General features: G+C 36.2%; 1 protein-coding gene across 6 annotated transcripts in view; it reads right to left on the bottom strand.

The window, feature by feature from the left end:
* Positions 1-16062, bottom strand: part of BANK1 (B cell scaffold protein with ankyrin repeats 1) — a 325865-nt gene that overhangs the window by 25406 nt on the left and 284397 nt on the right. For all 6 annotated transcript variants that reach the window (XR_009008463.1, XM_057547406.1, XM_057547401.1 and 3 more), the window contains exon 11: positions 5005-5070. Coding sequence is in view for 5 of the 6 variants with exons in the window: in XM_057547406.1 (XP_057403389.1) it covers positions 5005-5070 (66 nt within the window). In the remaining variant the exon portion in view is untranslated. The remainder of the gene's footprint in view (positions 1-5004; positions 5071-16062) is intronic.

Genomic DNA, 16062 nt, shown 5'->3' with positions numbered 1-16062 from the left:
ATGATGAAATTCTCCTTCCTTTCCTTTGACATGGTTTTTGAAGTTCTCGTATCATTTATTTGTTCTCTCCTTCAATCTTCTTAAAAGAGAACGCATCTAAAGAATCATGTTTGACAAGAGATTTGGTGATTGTTTATCCTTTGCTTCTATTCCTTGTGTTCAGATCAAATTTTGTTCTCTGCTCTAGGACTACAGAGGACTTTGGTGCAATTCATAACTCAAGATCCCAGGACTTAGCAGCTTTGTCTAGTGCAGCTTTGTCACAAATAGGTGGAACATGATTCTTTGGCACTATGTACTGATAGGTCTGCAAGCAACTAACTCCCTGAATAAACAGTAATTTTTCTTGCCCATCCCATCTTTCCTTCACAGAGCTTTACTGCAGGGTCTCAGGATGCTTTCTACTGGGAGAACTACTTTTTCTGCATGTGTATAGAAAGACCAGAGCTGCAGTGGTGAGAACTTTAAAAAATTAGCATTTGTGTCGTAGAGTGATAGCTAGGGGTCAGCAGGTGGACTACTGATTTTATTTGTTTCAATCCCCTTTTTTCAACCTTAGAATTAATTGGAATTAGTCCCATATTCCAGCACTAGCTTTTTTCCAGTCTTTGTTTCCACTATTATTAAGAATTCCATGTTTTTGATGCCTTTCCTTCACAAGCATTTCTGAGAGGCCACTTCTGGCTGTTGACACATCACCATTTTAGACAAGAGCTCAGCTATTACACAAGTTTTTCCAGGTATGACTTTAACAAAAACAGAAACCAAACAAACAAAAAACTCCTATGAACATGACAAATGGAAATGTCAGTTACACTGAAAAAGAGAATTGAAGCCATTATTCTTTTATGGAGTACAAATAACTACATTTTGATAATTTCCCCTCTTTTCTTTTTAATATATCAATTACTGGCAAAAGTAGCCAGATGAAAATATCTCAGGGACCAGCATTCTCTTTTGCCCACATAAGGGTAATACCATCTGCATTTCTCCAGGTCTCCTACTTATAGAAAATTCTGTTATTTAACATTCATCACACTGCTGCAGCACTGGGAACTTACAGAGCTCATACAAGATGTGTTCCCTGACTATATCTTTCCCAAGAGCATGCACACCCCCTGAAAAGACCAGCTGATAACGATTTTGCAGTCTGCATTGAGGAATTAATGGCCAGAGACTATATCAGAGATTGCAAACTTGGAAGCCTACAGGGGCCAGAAAGATGGAATTACTGAGCAGATAAGATTCAGTGCCTGCTTATTAAACACATCTGAATAGTCTTCATTATCAAAAATAATTATTTTCTCTTGTGTGTTTTTATGCATAGCATGATTCTCTTGATACGTCTTTTATTTTCCCAGTTCTGATAGAATTATGAGTTTAGAGAAATGTGCCTCAAATATAAGAAGACAATATGGGAAGCATGATAACAAATGAAAATATCAAAAGTAATTTGTAGCAAATGATACTATAATACAATAGGGAGTGGTTGGAGATTTGAATTGTTACATGAGACATGGATTTAAGCATGGGTTAAACATGGCAAAAATTTGAAATTATATTGTGCACATTATTTTTGAAATATATTTAAAGGCCAAATCTGTCCATAATATGGCCTTTCAAACAGTTTCTTTTGGCTAGATTTTGTTTTTTGTGTGTTGGTTTGACATTATTATTATTATAGCATATTATTTTCTCATGTGTTCCACTTGTAGTCCACGTCTAAGGTAGGTCTTAGGCAACTAAATTCCTCAAAGCCCTTACATTCCTCCAGCACCCTTTGACTTGATCATGTTCACCTAGTAGTCTTCTAATTACTAATTATATTTTATAAAAACTTTATTATTAATATTTGGCAAGGGTCTAATGAATACAAGCATTCTCATCACTGGGAAGAAATCTTCCCATAAAACAGATTTAATCGATTGGGATTGGGGGTTATAAATCAGTCCTCCATGAGCTTAGTTAACAGGACTCAGACATCAAAACTCTAATTGATTCCAAACCCACTGACAAATTCAGTTCTCTGGTTTGCCACGTTGAAGAACAAACCCTTGACTGCTCTGTGAGGTTCAATTTTGGGAAGTGGGTGGAGGTGTGGTAGCAGCACATTCTGGGGACAACACTCTGGCACTGATTTAAAATTTTTCTAATTTTAAAACCAACTTGGAAAAACTGATTTTAAAAATGTATTTTGATGGAAACTTTTATCTGTGATCCAAAGTCCTCAGCATTTTTCTTATATTTTTTCCAGGATGTGAAAATTGAGTTGAAGAAATCTGTTGAGTTTCCATGGAAATGGTGCCAATTAATTTTTTTCTGTTCCTCAGGAAAATTCCTTGACTTAGCAATAATGTAACTTCCTGGCAATCCCTTGGCAGTCTTCAACAAAGGGCATCTGAAATGCCTATACTTTCAGTGGGAAAATAGTTGGCTCTCATAATCCCTTTTCCTTCCAGCATATAGTGAAATAACTGAATAATTTCTTTAACCTTTAGAGAACCTGTCCAGTCCCTTTAAAAAATCTTGACTCTGACAAACACTTCACAAAAGGGTCTTTTTGTTCTCTATCAAATAAAGAGATTATCATCGGTGAAGCATGCACTGTTTTTCCTATTACATCATGAAATCCCAGGGTATTTGAAGAGTATTCATTAATTTAGGAATAAGTAGTTTTGATTGTCTAGTATGTCCCATGGTCTGGATGGTCATAAATATCTGAAAAGGTTTAGAGAAAAATGGCTGGACAGAGGAAGTCCATTAGGTACTTAATTCTTTGATTTCAAAACCTTCCCCATTATTCTTAATTATTTTTTTTCTCATGCCAGATTCTGATTTCCCTGCAGACTGCAGTTATCAGGAAGGTTTTTTTTTTTTTTCCCTAACATTTCAGTGTTCCTCTACTCCTTGAAAACAGAACAATATTCTTTTCCATTCTGCTGAATTACTAATGTCCACAGTTAAAGGAATCTAGGGGAACTGCTCTAAGGTGACTAATCAAAAATATCATCAATAATTGGATTGAAAGATCTAGAGAGTGAAAAATTCACACAAAACTTTGATTAAAATTTTCAGTATCCTAACCCCCAAGAATTAAAAAAATCTGGTCATCATTGATCTTGATGAAGCAAATTAAGTAACAAGATATGGACAGATGTTAATCCAGTAAAATATTTTATAACTTAGGTTCTTGTTTCCTTTCACCATTCTCTCCTCCCCTTTTATTCTGAGTACAGAAGGGACTATTTTTTCTATACATATGTTAGAATACTAATAGGTTTCTTCTAAGCTTCAAAAACATTAGCAGCCTTTTCTTATATTGCTCTCTCTCTGTGGGACAACCAGAGGATGACAGATCAGGCATTCTGAGGATCCCTTCATTACACTTGCTACTTGTCCCCTTCTTTCATCTCCTGTGGCCTTCTTCACATCATCCTCTTAATTCTAACGTAATTTAATTAAAATATAATAATTGAATAATAATTTGTTAAAAATGCTTTAGGGAAACTTTCTCCCAAAGAGCTCAAAGCGTCCCCTCTCTTTATTCTTTTCAAAGCTCTGTGAGGTATGTGGAAGAGTCCAGATAGGAATAATCGTCTCTACTTTAATTCTTCAATAACTGTTTGATCCTATTGTACAATGATCTCACATGGAGTTCTGCATTTATTTCTTGAGAGAGCTAAAGGCACAGTGGGAGGCTAATAGTAGACTTAAAAAGATATCTCTTTCCCTTCAAACTAAGAAATCACCAGAAATGAAAAATTGTCCAATAAGGAGAGTTTTTTGCATACAAATTTATAAGTAGTCTATCCAAGTGATTTGTAGGAGACTGGAAGTTCAGGTCCATCATGTGCTGCATTCAAACACCACATACTTCATTGGAAGAATGATCTACGTACAACCTCGCTGCCGTGAGAAATGCCACTTGAAGTGATGGGTGGTGACCACTCATTTAAGGACACACCTTTGTTTGGAGGATGATCCATAGCATCCCAGGAGCAAGTCCAGGAGGTTCCGTATTTAATAGGTCAGTGGGTGTCAGAAGTTGGTGCAATCAGCACTTTGCTATTTTCACAACGGCACACAAAGAGACTATGGAAGTGGTCAGTGGCTGCTGGTGAAATAACTTCCCTGTTTTATTTTAATGTCTCTCTCAATGATTTATGAGTAACAATTTCAAGGTAATATTACTTTGGAGTGATGTTATTTCAAAAGTGGGTTGAGGTTAAAAGCATCTGTGCATGCTCATTGATTATCAGAGTCATCCAGTGTTACCTCTGCCACCTTTTATGTTTCTCATATTTGAACTTTTACCAAAGATTTATTATCAGAAAAAAATCATAATAAATAACCTGCCAGAGGACCTCTTTTCAATAAGAACCAAGTGTGTCAGGAAAGGCTGGAGGCAGCTGCCTCCTTATGGAGCAAGAGGAAAATATTCCTCCTGTGTGAGATGCCTCTGCGCTAAAATGTTCAGCTCTTTTCTGCATGACAAATAATTGTTCCAAAAAATGGTGGGTCCAGTACCTAAGGCAAGAGAATAGTGAGACAATCTTTGACTGGAGTTCAATGCAGAGCACAGAAAACCCATGCTGGTCCCCTTCATGGGGGCATCAATCATCTGCCCCTCCTATCAAGTTAGGTTCCAGAGGCTTCTCTCTAAAGGTCTCTGAGGCATGTTAGAGAATTCGTCTTACTTGACCCTCCTGGAGCTCTGATAACAAACAACATCATCAACATCACCACAAATATCCTAGTAAGGCCTTTGTTAAATTCCTGCCTTTGTTAATTAAAATAATTTGGCTTTGTTAATTAAAATAATTTTCTTGCATTAATCTTACTATGGAAAAATTATATTTGGGTAAGACACTGACTGACTTAACAGTAAAATTAGCCAAGTACACAATTATTTACTTCTATCGCAGGAGACTTTATTCAGTGTTCATAAGATTTCTTTAACTCTTACTTAGAGATTATTAAATAAACTGAAGTTCATGTTAGTACCTTGTTTCTTAGGACCATGGAACTTGTCACCATCAGATTGTCTTCTGGCAGTCTTTTGTTGAAACACTGTAAAAAATAGAACACAGATTATTTATTGAACATAAACATAAAAAACAACATACTCTGGAAGACTGTAGGAAATTAAAATGCAATACTTCATTTTCCTTAGTAACAATTCCTGAATTGTATTATTTTTTGAGTAGAAGGATTATTAAATTTACAGTTTTCTCATTGGTGCAGTTTATCAGTCATTTCAAAAAGCATTTTCTTTGCACAGAGTAGTATAATGCTGATGGAATGCCTCATTAAACTGTTTAAATCAAGATATGATTCCATTTTGATATCAGGTAAAAATAAAAGCTGCATTTTAAAAGTGATAAATGCTAAAATCACATGAAAAATTCCATTTGCACAGAAATTACTCATGCTGACTTTTTGGTGATAAGCAAGGATAAAGACTGTTGCTTCTTAAACAGATGAAAAGACTGCTGTATTCCCAGATGTAATAATAAAAAAGACACTTTATTCTTGCATCATCTAGCTAGACCTCAGACCTATTAAAGCAGCTTATTCGAATTACTTCATTACCTGAAAAGTACTTTGTTCTCATTTATTATTTCTTACATGGAATTCTGTGAGACAAGTCAGCATTACCCCATTCAGCAGATGAAAGATAAAATTGATTGTTTAATATTTATTGAGCACCCACAAAGTTCCGCATGCCTTCTGGTATTTGTTAACGAGGAAGTCTATAGCCTTTAGAGCTTGACTTTAGAAACTGAACATCCCAGACTTCCATTTATTTTTTATGGGTAGTCTAAACTATAGGGTTTGGGAACTGAAAGAGGTCTTGGAGATTTAGTCCGATGTCATATGTTTATAGATGAGAGAGGTGGAAGTAACTAACATATAAAAGGGCTACGTAATTTTGCAATGATAGTGGAGATGTTAGTGGAGATGTTGAGTTGCATCCTCAAGCCTTGCACTTCATACTGTTGCTTTGGTTCTTCACAGCACTGCTGCTCTTCTCGTCCATAACTGAGGACATATTGTACAACACGGGGAATAGAGCCAATATTTTATAATAACTATAAATGGAGTCTAACTCAAAAATTGTGAATCACTATATTGTACTGTAATTTACAGAATATTGTACATATCAACTGTAACTTATAGAATATTGTATATATCAACTACACTTCAATCAAAAAAAATTACAAATCATATGAGGAGACAAACCACAATGAGACAAACCTAGCAAAACAGCATACCAAGAACTAGATGTAATAAAAAAATCTGAAAGAAACTGTAAAATAAGTATGCTCTGTCAAAAGAAAAAAAAAAAAGATGAAGGAGCTATAGAGAGGGGGTTAAAAAAGAACTTTAGGGCATTCCCGACATGCTTGGGTCTCCTGTTCTTCTTAGCAGCTCCCCAGGTGTTCCTGGGACAGTCTGGCTGAGGCACACCAGAGTAGGAGTGTGGATGGTGCTTCAGCACTCTGCCTGGCAGATGCAGCCCAGCAGTTATTTTGGATCTCTGCCTTTGGTCTTAGTATTCTTTAAACCAATCTAATGTCAAGGTCATATCTGTGATGAATCCAGATATAGCATTTTTTTCAGATTTAAGAAAGTTCCCTAAGCCATATCAAATCAATAATTATTTATTAAGCACATATACTCTGCCAGCTGTAATCAAGAAAAAGGGTACTCTGCTCTGTCCTTCAAACAGGAGAAGCGAATATACTTTCAAAGTATGATGTGTTTAAGAGAAATTATACACATGAAATAACATTTTTGGTTGAAAATCAAGTTTCTGCTTCAAGTTAGTATTTGGAAAACATGCTAAATATAACTTATTGGCAAGTTCTGGGTTTGTGGCTTACATTTTTTTCTCAAATAAAATATACTGATGGATATATGGTATGTGAATATATTTTAGGATAATAAAAGCATTTTTATAAGTGGTGCTTGACTTTTTTCATTGGCCGGTTCTGAAAGTCTTGAAAGAATAAGACACTTTTGAAATTTTAATAACAAGCAGACACTCTGTGCTTTTTCGCCAATATTGTTAAGATAGTAACTGAGACTGTCTCAGACAAAAAAGCTGTAATCTGGCATCATTAATATGGGAAATAATCTGAATCCAAAGATAAATTCAGGAAATAAATTCTTCCAATAAAAAGTATATTAATTGATAAGTTTTAAGAACTCTGATAAATTTTGAAGCTATGGAGTACTAGAGTTTTTTTCCAGCTTTTTGGCATTCATTTGTTTAAAATCATTTTACACCTTATATTTTATTGAAATACGTTTGTTGACAACACATGTCCAGACTTTGTGAAATACAGTAAATGTTAAACAGGTAAACATGCTCAGTTTCTAGATTAAGAAGTGAGAGCAGCATATTTCTTTATTGTTGACATTTCAGCAGCGTTTGTAGCTAGAACAGCCTGGGATGGGGTGGAGGATTGGGGTGGGAGAGTAGGAGGCTCTGAGTAGAATGATGATGAAAGTGCTGATAACAGAACTCATTAAGAGCAGGATGGGCACTAAATCATGCCCCATAGTACAAAAATCCTCTCTACCACAATAACCTCCCTTGAAATTCCCTCCTAACTCACCTCCAGCTCCACCCACTACAACTGTTCCCCTCCTTTCACCTATAGACAAGCCTCATTTCCTTACAAGAACTCAATTAGCAATTAGCATATTGCCAAACACACTGTTTCTCATTGTTATGAAAGCTGGGAGGTGTTTTTGAATATAAGTTAACCTTGGGAAGACACCTGTATTAACGTGTTTCTTGAAGAAAGAGCTAGCCCATCCAAATGATCACCGACGCAAACATGCATACCAAGGACATATGCTCTGTTAGCCTTAGGAAAAGAATACATAGATATAAAATTCCAGACTTTGTTAATCTTTCTTTTTGCAGTGAATATTAGCTGAACCATTTAAATTGCTTCTACCAGTGAAATATTTGTTCTAGAAAGCTTTATACATTTTATGTTTACCATCTCACCCACACAACGTTTATGAGAGGTAACTATAAAATCCATGATATGGAGAGAACCAAGCACCAGGTATGGATCATTCAGATTTATATATGGAAGGTATGTATCTTTATACAACAGGAGTTTTGGTAAGATGAGACTCTGTTCTAAACACATAGCAACTGAAAAACAAGCTGTATACTAGAATGCTAATCTGCTTGGCACAGTGGAAGGGGTATAGTTTTGTCTTAATATTATCAACATGCATGACACGGGAAAATGGCTTTCTCCTTCTGGGCCTTTATTTCCTTTGCCAATAAAGTTAAGGCTTAGATGAGATGATCTCTAGTGTCTTACTCAGTTCTGATATTCCAAAACGCTACCAATCCTTTCTTCCCAAGTCATTCCAGGCCAAATGGTTCCTGGATGAATTCTCCAATGAACATGAATTTAAATAGAATGCTATGCTTTGAGGGGGAGATTCTTTTTACTGGGGGCTTAGACTAACAGAAACACTAGCCAGTTAAATCACAGACCAATGTTAGTTTTTCATAATATACGGAGACAGTCCTGTCCCTCTGTGTTTGAATTCCTGGAGAATATTATTTTTGACTGCGTTTTATTGCGTCAACGTTCAAATGATGCTATGAAGGCAATTATGACGTAACGTCAGTTTTGATGACTCTGCCCTAGTGAAACCTTATTTTTCTCTTCCTACCTAAAATTGGAATTTGAGGAGAAAGGCTAATGAATGCATTATTAGTAGCTGTCACTACCTTTAACATTAAAAAAGTCCATAGAGAAAGAAAAACAATTTTTGAGGTTCAAAATAATCTCAAACAATGCAAATGCCCCCAATATCACCCCCATTTATTTTAAATATTTGGTGGAATGACTTCTACAAAATTTTCTCTAGAATAGAAATGACACTGAATGGAAAAAATTAGCATAGTATTAAATGTTCAAAATGTTAAGCAAAGCAGAACAATCACAAGAGCAGAGGAGGAGGAGAAGGGGAAATATAACGAATTCACTTGCACTAGCTGTCTTTCCAGGTTGCTTCTGCAAGAACGTTCTTCACGTCAACCTCATTAGTGGCCTATTTCAAGCAAACAGATTCTTTCAGGGCTGCCCTTCTTTGAAAATCTGATAAAGCTTATTTGGAATTATTTTATAAGTGGCTAAGCTAATGGAAAGTCTGTGTAATATGTAGCCAAATGCGTTCATAAAGATATGAATTACAAACCACAAACCCCTTGATGTTCCATGCCCATTAGAAGTGTGAAGTGAAATGTTATTTAGAGCTGCATACCTATCACTGATGATGATTCTTGAAACTAGGGATTTGGCATAAAATGAAATATACAAATCTGTACTGTGCCTCAGGTCCTCAGTAGAGGTGGCAGCAGTATGTTTACTAAACACTCAGCAAACTTTCATTAGATTGCTAACTATGTAGCTAAGTGCTGTGCTAGGTCCTAAGGATGCAAAGGTCAATAAAATGTGGTCAGTTTCCATACTGTCCTCCATTTTGGTGTATTATTTTAAGCAAAAGTCAAATGTGTCATTAGGGCCTACTCATGAGAGAGGGCAGAGATAAGAAACAATCAGGAAGGGCAAGGGTCATAACGCAACCTCTGTAGCCTTACTCTTCCTACCTTGTTCCCCCAGTTTGCACCCTGTGAATGGTAATTACAGAAAGGCAGAGTGAGGTAAAGGAAAGCAGTGTAAACAAGCCCTTTGTCTAGCCAGTGAAGGCAGGGAACAGAATGTTCTAACCCTATGAGTAGTCATACTGACTAATCAAATCCAAGCTCAGAGAAGAGATGTAGCCTCTTTGCAAATGGATCAAGATAGACTGAGCACTCCAGTCAGCTTAAAAGCACCATTTCATTCTGTTAGCAATAGTTATGGGTTGCCAATTTCAACACATTTATCAAACACAGGTCACCACATTTGAATAGGCACGCTAGGGGTGTCATGGCCACAGACAGAAATAGTCACATCAGACACATAACATGAAGGTCTTTCACCTGAAAGTAGTTTACTGACTGCAGACATACAGTCAGGAGTTGTGGCTTCGTTTTGGGGATTGGGAGGGGAGAATCTACAAATGATCAGCCAGCACACATGAGGTCACGGACGTGGTTAGTGTACTCGGGAGATTGGTGGTGATGGGAAGTTGGAAAGTACATATCTGCATGAAGGAAAATAGCAGAGAAATTCTAATTCAGTGGAAATATCAATGAATGCTTTGGTTTCCTAAGGAGAAAACATTAATTTTCTTTCCAGTTTGTAATGGAAACTTTAAGTCTGATAGACGTGTTCCCATAAAAATCCTCTCCCAAACCAGGAAATCTCACTATAAATTACTTTTTCTACTTCTAAGGAACTGAATTTTCATTAGAGTAGAATACAAACTGTTTTTATTTGCATATTTATCCTTTTTGATGCAAATAAGAATATTTCTATTCTAGAAATGTTTCTTATCCAGGAAGTTGGGACACTGAGAGAAAGAGAGCAATTGGTTTATGGAATTCTGTGTAATTAGAGCTTGAGGCCATTGTAATGAGTTTATTAGCGAAGTCTCTACTCCACCACTGGGTAGGCAGGTCTTTCTTCATTTTGCTACCAGGCAGGCAACATGTATTGAACAACTACTGCTTGCAGAGCACTGGACTAGGGGCTCATTTCCTCCCATATGATTTCATGTGTGCTCACTGCCTGATTTTACTTCTTGAACACTTGTATTCAATAAAAAATGATATTAGTGTAGACATTCCTCCAGTAACATCCCTGGTAATTTTCCTTTTGTTTCAAAGACAAGTGGTTTGGGTTGTTAGGAAGTCACTGCAATACTCTAGAAGCCGCGATGAGTTCACCTTTTGGTTCATGCTTAGTGATTACCAAAACTAATTTCTCTGGCCTCTTTCTTTTCTCTTATATCAGGAAATATTGCTGTCCTAAGAAGTAACCAGTAGGATCTGGTCACGTTCACGTTGAACAAATATTAAATACTAGTTCTGCCAATAAGACTCAAACTACAAAAATGCAGATTGAAAATTTCAAAAGGACAGGGCTGCTTATTTGAGATTTTCTTGTTTCTTGAGGTGGACCTGTTTTGCTATAAACTTCCCTCTCATCATTGCTTTTGCTGTGTCCCATAGATTTTGGAAAGTTGTGTTTTTATTTTCATTACATTTTATTTTCTGACTTCCTCTTTGATTTCTTCACTGACCCATTGTTTTTTTTAGTAGCATGTTGCTTAGTCTCCACATGTTTGTGTTTTTCCCATCTCTCCCCTGTAACTGATTTCTAGTTTCATACCGTTGTGGTTGGAAAAAATGCTTGATATAATTTCTATCCTCTTAAATTTGTTGAGACATGTTTTGTGGCCTAGCATAGATGCCAGTAGTACTGTCTTAGCCATGACAATCAAAATGTCTCTAAACATTGCCAAATGTCTCCAAATGTCTCCTGGGAGGCAAATCACCACCCGTTAAGAACTGCTACTCTAGGCCAATTGGGCTTCTACTAAAAGACAAATTTAACAGAGACTCTAGGAGCAACGTATGTTAAGGGGAAAAAGACCAGAATTCCCAATGTGAGCACACGTCTGAACAACTGCTTCTTGTCAGAGCTGTGCCAGTACTCTATCAGGAAAAGGAGGGACGCAGAGAATCACGGGGAAGGCAGGGACACTGGGCTTACAAATAGATGATAAATATGTCCTCTATCCTGAGACTACCTGTGATATATATACAAAGTCCTAAAGCTCATGGTTTGGACAAGGTCACCAGGCCAGAGAGTAGAACCTAGGGCACTTGATCTAAGGCTTACTTTAATCCATTTGACAATATTTCTTCACTAATGAGGATAGAGGCCAATCCATTCTGCCCCATTTATAATGATATGGATTAATTTTCCTAAGAGATTCTACAAGGTTTTTTTTTTTTTTTCTGTTTGCATTTCCATTGCATTGTATGTGATCAATTTCAAGTACAAGTGAATTGCAAGTGGAAAATTTCTGAGAGCAACTGAGTTGTACTTGACATTTTGGGGTCCCAGTAGCTGAGTAGCTCTCAAAAAGGTCGCACACAACTTTGTTGCACTGTAAAATGCCAAGGGCAACTCAGTAGCAATTGAAAATTGAAAGGGAAATTATATTCTACCCCAAATCAGCAACATGAACTCTGAAGAAGGATCTTGGTTTTATTAATTGTGTGACGGCAAAATGGGAAATTGTCCTTTGATTTGAAAAAAATTTGAAAAATTTTCCCAAACAGGCAGTCATCTCTTTGCATGATTATGGATATAGTTTTACTACCCATCTATCTATACTATGAAAAGTGCTCATTTCTTTCTTTGATTTGTCTTAAATCAAGAATTTTGTCACTAAGAAGGACTGTAAATCCATGTTAATTCCTCTATATTCTTGAAGCTTAATGAACCTGATCCTTTCCAATATTATAGGGAGAAAAAGATGGAGAGAATATGATTTTTGAAAGCAGGCAGACTTCAAAAACTTTTCATTTAAGAAAAATGAGTTATTCTTTTCATGGTTATTAACATAAAATTAGGTTTAGTATACCAAGAATGGAATAAAAAATCCAGAAACATATCTCTTAATAAAATGAACCATGTTCTTTGAGAAGATAAACAAAATTGATAAGCCATTAGCCAGACTCATCAAGAAAAAGAGGGAGAGGACTCAAATCAATAAAATCAGAAATGAAAAAGGAGAAGTTACAACAGACACCACAGAAATACAAAGCATCCTAAGAGACTACTACAAGCAACTTTATGCCAATAAAATGGACAACCTGGAAGAAATGGACAAATTTTTAGAAAGGAATAACCTTCCAAGACTGAACCAGGAAGAAACAGAAAATATGAACAGACCAATCACAAGTAATGAAATTGAAACTGTGATCAAAAATCTTCCAACAGACAAAAGTCCAGGACCAGATGGCTTCACAGGTGAATTCTATCAAACATTTAGAGAAGAGCTAACACCCATCCTTCTCAAACTCTTCCAAAAAATTGCAGAGGAAGGAACACTCCCAAACTCATTCTATGAGGCCACCATCACCCTGATACCAAAACCAGACAAAGACACTACAAAAAAAAGAAAATTACAGACCAATATCACTGATGAATATAGATGCAAAAATCCTCAACAAAATACTAGCAAACAGAATCCAACAACACATTAAAAGGATCATACACCACGATCAAGTGGGATTTATCCCAGGGATGCAAGGATTCTTCAATATACGCAAATCAATCAATGTGATACACCATATTAACAAATTGAAGAATAAAAACCATATGATCATCTCAATAGATGCAGAAAAAGCTTTTGACAAAATTCAACACCCATTTATGATAAAAACTCTCCAGAAAGTGGGCATAGAGGGAACCTACCTCAACATAATAAAGGCCATATATGACAAACCCACAGCAAACATCATTCTCAATGGTGAAAAACTGAAAGCATTTCCTCTAAGATCAGGAACGAGACAAGGATGTCCACTCTCACCACTATTATTCAACATAGTTCGGGAAGTCCTAGCCACGGCAATCAGAGAAGAAAAAGAAATAAAAGGAATACAAATTGGAAAAGAAGAAGTAAAACTGTCACTGTTTGCGGATGACATGATACTATACATAGAGAATCCTAAAACTGCCACCAGAAAACTGCTAGAGCTAATTAATGAATACGGTAAAGTTGCAGGATACAAAATTAATGCACAGAAATCTCTTCCATTCCTATACACTAATGATGAAAAATCTGAAAGAGAAATTATGGAAACACTCCCATTTTCATTGCAACAAAAAGAATAAAATACCTAGGAATAAACCTACCTAGGGAGACAAAAGACCTGTATGCAGAAAACTATAAGACACTGATGAAAGAAATTAAAGATGATACCAACAGATGGAGAGATATACCATGTTCTTGGATTGGAAGAATCAACATTGTGAAAATGAGTATACTACCCAAAGCAGTCTACAGATTCAATGCAATCCCTATCAAATTACCAATGGCATTTTTTACAGAGCTAGAACAAATCATCTTAAAATTTGTATGGAGACACAAAAGACCCCGAATAGCCAAAGCAGTCGTGAGGGAAAAAAATGGAGCTGGAGGAATCAGACTCCCTGACTTCAGACTATACTACAAAGCTACAGTAATCAAGACAATATGGTACTGGCACAAAAACAAAAACATAGATCAATGGAACAAGACAGAAAGCCCAGAGATTAACCCACGCACCTATTGTCAACTAATCTATGACAAAGGAGGCAAAGATATACAATGGAGAAAAGACAGTCTCTTCAATAAGTGGTGCTGGGAAAACTGGACAGCTACATGTAAAAGAATGAAATTAGAATACTCCCTAACACCATACACAAAAATAAACTCAAAATGGATTAGAGACCTAAATATAAGACTGGACACTATAAAACTCTTAGAGGAAAACATAGGAAGAACACTCTTTGACATAAATCACAGCAAGATCTTTTTTGATCCACCTCCTAGAGTAATGGAAATAAAAACAAAAATAAACAAATGGGACCTAATGAAACTTCAAGGCTTTTGCACAGCAAAGGAAACCATAAACAAGACGAAAAGACAACCCTCAGAATGGGAGAAAATATTTGCAAACGAATCAACGGACAAAGGATTAATCTCCAAAATATATAAACAGCTCATGCAGCTCAATATTAAAGAAACAAACACCCCAATCCAAAAATGGGCAGAAGACCTAAATAGACATTTCTCCAAAAAAGACATACAGACGGCCACGAAGCACATGAAAAGATGCTCAACATCACTAATTATTAGAGAAATGCAAATCAAAACTACAATGAGGTATCACCTCACTCCTGTTAGAATGGGCATCATCAGAAAATCTACAAATAACAAATGCTGGAGAGGGTGTGGAGAAAAGGGAACCCTCTTGCACTGTTGGTGGGAATGTAAACTGATACAGCCACTATGGAGAACAATATGGAGGTTCCTTAAAAGACTAAAAATAGAATTACCATATGACCCAGCAATCCCACTACTGGGCATATACCCAGAGAAAACCGTAATTCAAAAAGACACATGCACCCGAATGTTCATTGCAGCACTATTTACAATAGCCAGGTCATGGAAGCAACCTAAATGCCCATCAACAGACGAATGGATAAAGAAGTAGTGGTACATATATACAATGGAATATTACTCAGTCATAAAAAGGAACGAAATTGAGTCATTTGTTGAGAAGTGGATGGATCTAGAGACTGTCATACAGAGTGAAGTAAGTCAGAAAGAGAAAAACAAATATCGTATATTAATGCATGTAGGTGGAACCTAGAAAAATGGTACAGATGAGCCGGTTTGCAGGGCAGAAGTTGAGACACAGATGTAGAGAACAGACATATGGACACCAAGGGGGCAAAACTGCGGTGGGGTGGGGATGGTGGTGTGCTGAATTGGGCGATTGGGATTGACATGTATACACTGATGTGTATAAAATTGATGCCTAATAAGAATCTGCAGTATAAAAAAACAAACAAACAAAACAACTAATACTAAACTTTCATTGGGTTATTTGTATGGAAATATGTTAATGTAAATGTTTCAGACATTACATGAAATTTCTAAAAATCTTATATGTTCTGGTATAATGTTATAAGTAATAATCCTAGTTATTACTTTAAAATGTATATCTCAGAAATAACTAATTTTCTTGTCAACTGCATTATTATGAACTTTCATCAAATTTTTAACTGTGGTCATTTTTAAGTCTTTTGTCATTTACAGACAGTTCTGGGTGTACTCTGATACTTTTGCAAATATGTTCTTATAAAAGGGTTTCATCTTCAAGAAATTCATGGAAAAGACTCTGACAAGTACAGGTTTCTGGTAACTGACTGTACTGCTGAACTGAATGAATAAGCATTTTCAGAACTCTAATGAAAAACTGATGAACTCATAAAAGTGCTAACAAAAGATCAAGATGAAAAAAGAAATTAATTACATGGGACTGAGTGAACTGATGAGGATGAG

The sequence above is a fragment of the Balaenoptera acutorostrata genome, chromosome 5 (genome assembly GCF_949987535.1).
Source record: "Balaenoptera acutorostrata chromosome 5, mBalAcu1.1, whole genome shotgun sequence".
Classification (NCBI taxonomy): Eukaryota; Metazoa; Chordata; class Mammalia; order Artiodactyla; family Balaenopteridae; genus Balaenoptera; species Balaenoptera acutorostrata.
This window is presented reverse-complemented; position numbering and strand designations above follow the sequence as displayed.